The 11,851-nt window shown below is 30.9% G+C and overlaps 1 protein-coding gene across 1 annotated transcript in view; it reads left to right on the top strand.

Annotated features, from left to right (window-relative positions):
- Positions 1-6: 6 nt before the first annotated feature.
- LOC111716621 (hemicentin-2) overlaps positions 7-11,851 on the top strand; it is a gene marked incomplete at its 3' end in the record, with an annotated part of 28,658 nt that continues 16,813 nt past the window's right edge. The window contains exons 1-7 of the mRNA XM_023492093.1: positions 7-28; positions 3,004-3,077; positions 3,681-3,798; positions 4,255-4,330; positions 6,109-6,245; positions 10,272-10,485; positions 10,780-10,928. Coding sequence (XP_023347861.1) covers positions 6,121-6,245; positions 10,272-10,485; positions 10,780-10,928 — 488 coding nt within the window. The remainder of the gene's footprint in view (positions 29-3,003; positions 3,078-3,680; positions 3,799-4,254; positions 4,331-6,108; positions 6,246-10,271; positions 10,486-10,779; positions 10,929-11,851) is intronic.

Genomic DNA, 11,851 nt, shown 5'->3' with positions numbered 1-11,851 from the left:
ACAGGGGCAGCCTCATAGTAGACTCTAGGTACCAGACAAATCTGTCGGGAAAAATCAATCTTAAAATTATTTAAATTTTAATAATAAATATTAAAATAAAAGTAAACTCTGGTTGTGTCCAAAATTGATCTCCGTTGAATATTGTTTTTGTTAAAAAGTATTAGATACTTAAATACTTAAACAAAAATTTTTAAATCAAACTTTTCTTCATTTATAATTTTAAAAATATTTTTTTTAATTTGATTTTAATTTAAAAGAAACAAAATTCTCAATATCTTTGATTTATCAATCTTTTTAATAATATTTTAACATCAAATATTTAAAATTCTCCTGTTTATTTGAACTCTCTGTACATCCAGAATTCTACAGATCTATCTCAAATTTGATTGAATAGTATTGAATTGTTAAACATGTTCAATTCAACCTCTTTGATCGGAGATTTATGCAGTGGAATCATGGAGGGGGGGGGGGATGGCAAAATCACCAAATCTTGGGTTCGGAGTTAAAGTAAGATAACTTATGTTTAAAATTTTAATAAAAGTATTTTCTTTATTTGTCAACAAAATCAAACATGTAGAGATTTAAAAATTCATTTTTAAGTGTTTCGAGGCTTTTGCCATCCCCCCCTCGGCCCAGCTCTAGTGTGCTGCCAGCTTGGAACTGAATCCAATTCAATTCGTCACGTGAGCATAATTCTTCATGCCAGTACAGTACATTAAATATGAATGTATATATATGTACAAGGAAGTCTATATATGATAAAATTTCAAATATAAAAGAAGAAAAAAATCTAAAAATAAAAGAAATTGAAAATAAAACTACAAAATATCTTTATTTATTAATTATTTAAGTATTGAATTTAAGCAGTAAATGCGAGAAAACTAGTAATTTTTTTTCAACAGATTTTTAGTTGGATAAAATGGCAAATCGTTTTAAAATAATGGATTTTATTAAAGTGTCTGTTATCCCATAAAATCAAAAAAATGCAATATAAGAGAGGTGAGAAGAAAAAATGTAAACTTAACTCTGAATATAACCTGGAGTGGGGTGTGTCAGATATTATAAATGGTTTGAATACCAATCAGTATTTATACGAGGAGAAGGGTGTAAATTAAATTTAAGCAGTGGAGCGCTAACAACCCCTTTTTTAGAAATAGTTCATTTTAAATTATGGAATATGGTTTAGTTCAGGCCTACACAAAACAAGCTAAAGTTTCAACACACAGTGATCCAAAAGTTGTAAGCTATCGAAATGTGCATGCGTAGGTTAGGAATAGAACATTTTAAAAGTGAAGAAAAAGTGAAGGTATATTGAAAGGCCAAATTGTTGCGACACTTCAGAGTGGATCCGGTCTTGAAAACTTATAGCTCTCTGTATCTCTATGAACATTAAAATCAGTGTTTTTATACCTCTACAATACGGAAATCACAACATCGCCGTTCATTTTTGAAAATACTAAATAGAAATGGGCGGGTTTGGGTTTATTTCTTTTCGTTCGTTTATCGTTTATGAACGACTCGTTTGGCTTTTTTTTCAATTGTTAAACAAAAAATTTATGTCGTTTATTTTCAAAGTTATCGTTCATTAATTCAATATGTTTTGTTCGTTTTCTCCGTGAACAACCGCTCAGTAAAATCGTTCGTTCAATGAAATCCTTTTTGTAAAAAGCGATCCTCTTTTCAAGTTTGTTGAAACGATTTTAAATAGTTCGTTTTGTTTCATTCGTTTAAAATGATCCAAATCTTTCGTCCATCGTCCGTTTTTTCTTCAAACGACACCATCGGTCACGAAAAATTTGATTCGTTTTGGATTTGTACTCAAAGGAAGGAAACATTTGACTTCAGTTTTTGTGAATGTTCCCTTTACAGTATTTTTTTGTTATTCCCTCTAAAAACACTTTTATACTTTTATCCAATTACATGGTTAATAACCTTCTCATATTCCCATTGGATATAAGATTATATCCTGGCTGAGAATGTCGGGTGTGAAAACATGGTTTTTATTAAACCCATTATGATGATTTATAAACTTTTAGAGCTGCAGCGAATAGGGAAACTTTTGTCATTCTAGACTACTTTGGAATTTTTTACCGCTCAGACATCCTTCGCATTTGATTTTGCAAATAAAAGTTAGAAACGAACAGTTTTGAATAAAATGTTTGTTAAATTTAAACTTCCAACCCTATTTATTGCTTTTGTTTCTTCTGAAGAATTTAACTTTTAACAAACAGCAAATCATTCTATAGGTACTAGTCCTATCCAATTATACTCTCTTCTATACTGTTGATAGGTTCTAGTCCTATCCAATTATACTCTCTTCTATACTGTTAATAGGTACTACATAGTCCTATCCAATTATACTCTCTTCTATACTGTTGATAGGTACTAGTCCTATCCAATTATACTCTCTTCTATACTGTTGATAGGTACTAGTCCTATCCAATTATACTCTCTTCTATACTGTTGATGGGTATTAGTCCTATCCAATTATACTAGTCCTATCCAATTATACTCTCTTCTATACTGTTGATAGGTACTAGTCCTATCCAATTATACTCTCTTCTATACTGTTGAGTGTATTGTCAAGAAAAATCTGTCAAGGAATCCCTGATATTATAATAACATTCATATTATTATGTTTACCTACACACCGAGGCAGAAAAAGAAAATTTGAGAAGCCGGGGAAAATTGGGAAAATCACGCTCAGAAACAAAATAATAAAATGAAAAATATAAAGTTTGATGAAAAAGTTTTTACATGTTATTTTTGATTTGTTCAAAACCAATATGATTTTAGTTCATACCTATTGATTGATTGGTTGTTTGGTTATATGGTTATAAGATTGATCAAATGGTTAGTTCATTGATTTAATGATTGGTTGACGATTCAATGATGACTTGTAGATTGCTTACATGGCCATATTAAATGATTTATTAATTTGATGGTTGATTAATTGATAACTTAACTAATTGATTGATTGATTGATTGTCTGGATGTCCCTAGAGAGGCAAGGTTGAGTATATCTCCTATAGAGACAACGGACGAGGGAGAATACAAATGTGAAATTACATTCTTAGGTGAGATTTTTCTTTCATTCATTTATTTATCCATCCAACTCACATATTCATATAAAAACTTTCTCATATTTGTCTAAACATTTAAAATTATATAATTCATCATATTCACCTATTCATTTTTAAATCTAAAAATCATCATATTTATCATTTTTTTGAAATCTATAATTCATCATATTCACCTATTCATCCTTAAATCTGTAATTCATCATATTCACCTATTCATCTTTAAATCTGTGATTCATCATATTCACCTTTGCATTCTTACATCTGTAATTCATCATATTTATATATAATCATCATAATATATATATGTTCATCAATTCATTCTTAAATCTATAATTCGTCATTTTCACTTATTCATTCATAAACCAATAATTCATTTATTCATCTCTTCATCCTTAAATTTATAATTCATCACATTTCCTAATTCATTTGTAATTCTACAATTCATCATTTTCATATATTCATTCATAAATCTGTAATTTCTCATATTCATCTAGTCATTCCTAAATCTGTAATTTATCATTTATTATTCTTAAATCCATAATTCATCACACTAATCTATTCATTTTATGTTTTCTAATAAGCCTTAATTTTGTTTAGATATTAGTAAAAACTGTCCTGTAGTTCAACTAGTTAAACTTACAACCCTCTCACAACCTAGATATGTCAACCTTTCACTTTCTACAGGAGCAGGGACTAGAACACTTCTAGCTAATAGGTAGATATTCATTCATTCATTCATTCATCTTTCACTTTCTACAGGAGCAGGGACTAGGACACTTCTAGCTAATAGGTAGATATTCATTCATTCATTCATTCATTCATCCTTTCATCTTTCACTTTCTACAGGAGCAGGGACTAGAACACTTCTAGCTAATAGGTAGATATTCATTCATTCGTTCTTTCATTCTTCATTTTCTACAGGGGCAATGACCAGGACACTTCTAGCTAATAGGTAGATATTCATTTATTCATTCATCATTTACTTTCTAGAGGGACAGAAACCAGGACAATTATAGCTAATATGTAGCTATTAATTAATTCATTCATCTCTCATTTTCTACTGGGGCAGGGACATTCGATCAGGCATGTAATTGTAAACAAACACACTTAGTTATTATAACGACAATCTTTCAATCATAATTTTATTATATTGTTCATATTTATTGTTTAGTGTTGTTGGACCGTTTAACCAAGGAACTGAGTTGACCCTCATCTGTGAGAGCGGGGGAGGAAAACCTATACCACAGGTATACTTCTATACAATCAAACTAGAAATAGGAACAGACATGACAGAAAACCTATACCACAGGTATACTTCTATACAACCAAACTAGAAATAGGAACAGACATGACAGAAAACCTTTACCACAGGTATTATACTTCTATACAATCAAACTAGAAATAGGAACAGACAAGACAGAAAAGCCACATTTGTTTATAATAGAGAAACCTAGTTTTTTATCTGTTCTGATGCGTCACAATACATTTTAAACAGCCCTCTCTCCTTCTCCTCAGTTCTTTTAATAGTTTTGGTTCTATCAAACTATTTGTATATAATCGGGGTGACAAAAGTCAATGTATAGAGGGTTTATGCAGTTATTATAAAAGGCCAAAAATGTTCTCGTTTCTAAAATATACCGACATTTTTTAAGCAAATTTAAATAATTTAAGGTTTAAGATCTTAAATATTAAACACTGTTTTTGATTCCCAATATTTTGCTGAAAAAAGTGACTTGTCCCTTTAATGTTTACTGAGACTCTCTGTGTAGTAAGCATACAGTGTTATTGAGGGGAAAATAACTAATGTTCCCCCGGATCATTACATGCTATGATCTCCATCTAAAGTGTTTTTCTGTTTCTTTATCGTTCTTCTCGTATTCTTCTTCTTTGAATAATTTATTGCGTTTACTTCTTTAATGGAAGATTCTCATTCACTGATATATATCTTATTCATTCTTCTTGATACTCATTCATTGATATATATCTCATTCCTTCTTCTAGATACTCATTCACTGAAATATATCTTATTCATTCTTCTAGATACTCATTCACTGATAATATCTTATTCATTCTTCTAGATACTCATTAACTGATATATATCTCATTCATTCTTCTAGATACTCATTCACTTATATACATCTCATTCATTGTTCTAGATACGCATTCACTGATATATCTCTCATTCATTTTTCTAGATCCTCATTCATTAACGAATATCTCATTCTTTCCTCTAGATGCTTATTCATTGATATATGTCTCATTTATTCTTCTAGATACTCATTCACTTATATACATCTCATTCATTCTTCTAGATACTCATTCACTGATATATATCTTATTCATTCTTCTAGATATTCATTCACTGATATATATCTCATTCATTCTTCTAGATACTCATTCACTGATATATATCTTATTCATTCTTCTAGATACTCATTCACTGATATATATCTTATTCATTCTTCTAGATACTCATTCACTGATATGTATCTAATTTATTCTTCTAGATACTCATTCATTGATATATATCTCATTCATTGATATATCTCTCATTCATTTTTCTAGATCCTCATTCATTGATATATCTCTCATTCATTTTTCTAGATCCTAATTCACTGATATATCTCTCATTCATTTTTCTAGACCCTCATTCATTGATATATCTCTCATTCATTTTTCTAGATCCTCATTCATTAACGAATATCTCATTCTTTCCTCTAGATGCTTATTCATTGATATATATCTCATTTATTCTTCTAGATACTCATTCACTTATATACATCTCATTCATTGTTCTAGATACTCATTCACTGATATATATCTCATTCATTCTTTTAGATCTTCATTCATAGATAAATATCTCATTTATTCTTCTAGATCCTCATTAATTGATATTTGTATTTCATTCATTCAAGTAGATCCTCAGCAAATGATGAATGTTTAATTTTTTGTAGATCTTTGATCATTAGTACTTATTTGCGATTCATTAACGTAAATCCTCAAATATATTGTACTCATGTTCCAGGTTACCTGGTATATGGAGGGAAAACCGGTTTCTGGTCGAACCAGTAGCAGTGAGGACTCTGACCGGCGTGGGACTGGTCGAAGTGAGATCACTCTAACAGTGGACCGGAAACAGCTAGGAGCTAAACTAGAGTGCAGGTCAGAGAGTCAATTGGTCGCAAAGCTGAATGATTCTTAAAACTTAAAGTATCAGCTGTTTACTAAAAATAGCACACAAAAAAATAATTAATCAATACTGAATTGCTTTATATCAAGTTAAATATTATTACTATTTGAATTAAATCTGTATGCACAAGGCTACGTAAAGTTATAAGGAAAACCCTGGATTTGCTAAGCTTTAAAGTCGGCCCTGTCTATAGTTAATGCTTGTTTTCAGTTTAGATAATTGTGAGTGATATCTTTTCACTTATCAAACACATTAAAATTTTAATTATGGCGCAACCAATTCAAATATCTACCCGCACTAAGTGATAGATTGTGAAACAAAAATCTTTCATTGTTCGAAGCTTCTATTATGTAAAGCCAGGATTTTGATAAAAGAATTAATCTCTAAAAACAACACATGAGTTTATATGAGGAAAGTACTTGCAGACATTACGGCGGAAAGTAGGACGACTTGTCCGCCACATCTAAAAACAAATGTTTACATAAAAACGTTTTGAAGAAACCAGAGTTTGTAAACTAAAATATTCGAACTTGAACTATTTGGATCATGTTTAGGAATTGATCTATAAGAGCTGAAAACTTTAGAATATTGGATATCTAGATCAATGCTTTATCTTCACTTTTTCTTAATCACTAGATTAAGCAATGCTTGTTCTCCTCTTGTTATTAATCTCCAGATTAATGGGTTGTTTGCTGCGAAAATTAATGGAATACAATGTAGCCTTTCCCAAACAGCTTAAATGAGAAACAATTTCTTGTGAGTTGTGGGGAAAAATTAATAATTCTATTTATAGAAACATCTGATTCTATAGAAATGAAAATAGTGTTGATCAATTCAAAATCTAGAAATGTTTCAAGCTTCATTTACCCATCCTTCAAACTAATCAGGATAATTCTATAAATTCTCACTAGGTTGAGTATCCCATGGAGAAATCCGGATGGGTGGGGGGGGGGGGGGGGATTGGTCTAATCATCTAATTAAATTCCCGTCAGTTTCCTCTAAATTCGATAGAGAACTATAGAAAAGTACACAAATAGAGGTAAATTTAGCTTTAAAGGAGAACTAGAAATATTCTAGAAGTTCGTAAGGAGTTATTAAAAATAAATATATAGATAGACAACAGATGGATAGATAGATGGATAGATATATAAATATATAGACTACAGATATATAGATAGATAGATAAGCGAAGTTTCCAACATATTCATTTTGTATAATGGTAAGAACATGGAGAACAAGGAGAATACAATTTGGGGAAATGGTCAATTCTTCCCAGTTTTCTACTTTTCTTTAAATAAATTCAGTTTTCATCAACCTATTCATTCTTCATTGTTAAATACATTCATCAAACCTATTTTATTCTTGCTTTATCATTAAATACATTTATCAAACCTATTCATTCTTGCTTTATCATTAGATACATTCATCAAACCTATTCATTCTTTTCTTTCTTCATCCGTAAATACATTCATCAAACATAATCATTCATTCTTTACTGTTTAAAAATTCAACCAACCTATTAACTCTTTCTTTATCGTTAAAGACATTTATCAAACATATTCATTCATTTTTTTAATTAAATACATTCATCAAACCTATTAATTCATATTTTAGCATTAAATACATTCACCAAACCTATGCATTCATTCTTTAGCATTAAATACATTCATCAAACCTATTCATTCATTCTTTAGCATTAAATACATTCATCAAACCCATGCATTCATTCTTTAGCATTAATTACATTCATCAAACCCATTCATTCATTCTTTAGCATTAAATACATTTATCAAACCTATTGCAAATCTGTAAAATGATGAGTGAAAGGATGAAATGAAAGGATGAATTAACAAATGAAGGGATGTATAAAAAGATGTGTAAAAGCATGACATGAAAGGATAAATTAACGAAAAAAAGGATGATATGAAAGGACGAATTAATGAATGAAAGGATGATATGAAAGGACGAATTAATAAATAAAAGGATGATATGAAGGTATGAATTAAAGAATGAAAGTATGTGTAAAGGATGATATGAAAGGATGAGTAAAAGGATGAACTAAAAGTATGAACTAATGAATTAAAGGATGTGTAAAAGGATTATGTGAAAGAATGAAATAATGAATGAAAGAATGTGTAGAAGGATGATATGAAAGGATGAACTAATGAATGAAAGGATTTGTAAACGGATGAGCTGAAAGGATGAATTAAAGAATAAAAGGATGAACTGAAATGATGAATGAAAAAATAAAAGAATGAACCGAAAGGATGAATTACAGAATAAAAGGATTAGGTGAAAAAATGAATTAATGAATGAAAGGATGAACTGAAAGAATGAATTAACGAATAAAAAGAAGGAACTGAATGGATGAATCAATAGATGAAAAGATGAATTTATGACTGAAAGGGTTAGGTGAAGGGATGAATTATTAAATGAAAGAATGAGATGAAAGGAGGGATTAATGAATGAAAGGATGAGTAAAGCCCAGGTTTAATATAATCCCTTCGCTAGTTTAGTGTCCAATCCATTAGTGAAGTGTTCTCATAAATTCTAGAGAGATGCCTAACCAGCTCAATATTAGAGGGATGCCCTAGCAGCTCAATATTAGAGGGATGCTTAACCAGTTCAATATTAGAGGGATGCTCTAGCAGCTCAATATTAGAGGGATTCTCAACCAGTTCAATATTAGATGGATGCTCTAGCAGCTCAATATTAGAGGGATTCTCTAGCAGTTCAATAATGGAGAGATGCTCCACCAGCTCAATATTAGAGGGATGCTCAACCAGTTCAATATTAGATGGATGCTCTAGCAGCTCAATATTAGAGGGATGCTCCAACACCTCAATATTAGAGGGATTCTCTAGCAGTTCAATATTGGAGAGATGCTCCACCAGCTCAATATTAGAGGGATGCTTAACCAGTTCAATATTAGAGGGATTCTCTAGCAGCTCAATATTGGAGAGATTCTCCACCAGCTCCATATTAGAGTGATGTTTAACCAGTTCAATATTAGAGGGATGCTCTAGCAGCTCAATATTAGAGAGATGCTCCACCAGCTCAATATTGGAGGGATGCTTAACCAGCTCTATATTAGAGGGATGCTCCATCACCTCAATATTAGAGGGATTCTCTAGCCGTTCAATATTGGAGAGATGCTCCACCAGCTCAATATTAGAGGGATGCTTAACCAGTTCAATATTAGAGGGATGCTCTAGCAGCTCAATATTAGAGAGATGCTCCACCACCTCAATATTAGAGGGATTCTCTAGCAGCTCAATATTGGAGAGATGCTCCACCAGCTCCATATTAGAGGGATGCTTAATCAGTTCAATATTAGAGGGATGCTCCACCAGCTCCATATTAGAGGGATGCTTAACCAGTTCAATATTAGAGGGATGCTCAACCAGCTCTATATTAGAGAGATGCTCCACCACCTCAATATTAAAGGGATGCTTTGACAGCTCAAAATTAGAGGGATGCTCTATCAGTTCAATACTAAAGGGATGGTATACCAGCTCAATATTAGAGGGATGCTCCTCTAGCTCAATATCAGAATTGGATGCTCTAGCAGCTCTATGTTAAAGAATGGTTCAACCATTTTTTTGAATTGGTGATAATTCTTTGTATCGATTGTTTACTATTTACGTTTTTTTTAAATTTTCAAATATCTTAACAATTCCTTTAACTATAGCATTTTGGTTTAATTAGGTCGTGCTTAGAATACAGATGAGGTTTATACACAAATAATAAAGAAATACAAGTTGAAATATCTTAATACATTTCTCTTTAGTCAACAATGATAGTATTGTCTAATATTTCGCAAATTCGTCGTAAACGTCCATGATTTATGACTTACGGATAATTTATCATTTACTCTTTTATACAATAAAAATGTATGCAATTGTTGATGATAATAGTGATAATAATAATAATAATAATTATAATAATATTAATAATAATAATTGTACTAAAAATAATAATAAAGAATGATAATCTAGATCTAAGAACGAGGCTCTGGAATCTCCTCTAGTGGCCTCTGTACAGTTGGATATTAGCCTCCGGCCGGAAACTGTTAAAATCTCCGGCGGCGAGGTTACTCTCCGGCAGGGTGGCGAGGTTAGGTTGACCTGCCTCGCTGCAGGCTCTCGACCTGCAGCCGTACTTACCTGGTTTAATGGTAGCAGCCTCTATCCTCATCAGCCAGCAGGACAGGTAGATTAAACAAAAAAGACAAAAATGTGTTTATTTAAGAAAGAAAAAAATTTGGTTTAAATTAATTCAATTTTTGTATATTTTGTATAAAAAATTGTAAAATAATGAGATTTTAGTCATAAGAAATGTTCTTCAAAAGAAAAAAAAAATTGTGTTTGAACTAGTTGAATATCTGTAAAAAAAACATTTTAAATGGTTGTAAAAACAATTTTTGTTTCAAAGAATTTTAATTTAAGAAAAATCAATTTAAAATAATTCTTTGTTTGACACATTTTAATTTAACTTTGTTTAAAGGTGAATCTACAAGAGGATGGAACATATACTACATCCAGTACTCTTGTATTTCCTGCCTCGAGGTTCGAGGACAACCAGAAGATGTTCTGCGAGGCCAAGAACGAGGTTATTGAATATTACGAAGAGGAAGCTTTGAGAGCGGATACAAGGTATTTGTTTAAACTATTACATAGGCATCGAAAGTAAAGTAAACGATTACCCGCCTCAAACTTAATTCACCATATTTTAGAAACTTGATGATCTAATTAAATATTTGATACTTCAACCTTTGAATATCTGATGTAGCAGAATTCATAGTTTGAAATTTCAACGACATGACATAAATGGAAGAAAGTAAATGTAAGATGAAAGAAAGAAGTGTTTCTGCAGAAAGTGTGTTTTGTAAATTTGAATTGAAAAATTGTTCAAAGATTTTAAAATTGTCGAAAAATTGAGCATTATAGAATTTAAAAAGACGTTTTAGACCGTTTAAAAATTATAGAGAGCAAAGATTAAAATTATGAATATGTATATCTAATCATATTTCAGTTTTTAAACTTCACATTTTATTAAAAAAGAATTATACTAAACATAATGTTACACGCCTTATGACAAACAATCCTTAGAAGTCAAAATTCTCTGAACTATTTCACTATAGATAGATAGAAATATATGAAAAAGGAAAAGGATATGAAGTTTTTCTGAAGAACGAAGAATATTAAGAATGTGAATACAACGCAAAGGATAAAAAGAATATATAAATCAATGGTAAATATGTGAATAGTATACTGTCACCCTACATGAATACTACATGATATATAGAGCTTAAACCTACACATTATACATAGATCAGGCCTGAATTAAGGAAGAAAAGAATGTTTTGCAATTACTGTTAGAGGGGGGGGGGGGTAATAAATCATAATGTTTATTTATTCAGTAAACTCTACGGAGGCATGAAGTAGTAAAAACCCTGAACTTGAATATAAATAATAATGATTATCAGTAAATAAATCATAATAATAAATTAACAATGGCTACAAAGTAATCTGAACGGCCGGGTGAGCACGTGCGCAGAAATTGCGCAAGGATCGTA

Source organism: Eurytemora carolleeae, unplaced genomic scaffold (genome assembly GCF_000591075.1).
Source record: "Eurytemora carolleeae unplaced genomic scaffold, Eaff_2.0 scaffold2133, whole genome shotgun sequence".
In the NCBI taxonomy this organism is placed as follows: Eukaryota; Metazoa; Arthropoda; class Copepoda; order Calanoida; family Temoridae; genus Eurytemora; species Eurytemora carolleeae.
The sequence above is the reverse complement of the archived record's forward strand: the minus strand, read 5'-3'. Positions and strand labels throughout refer to the sequence as shown.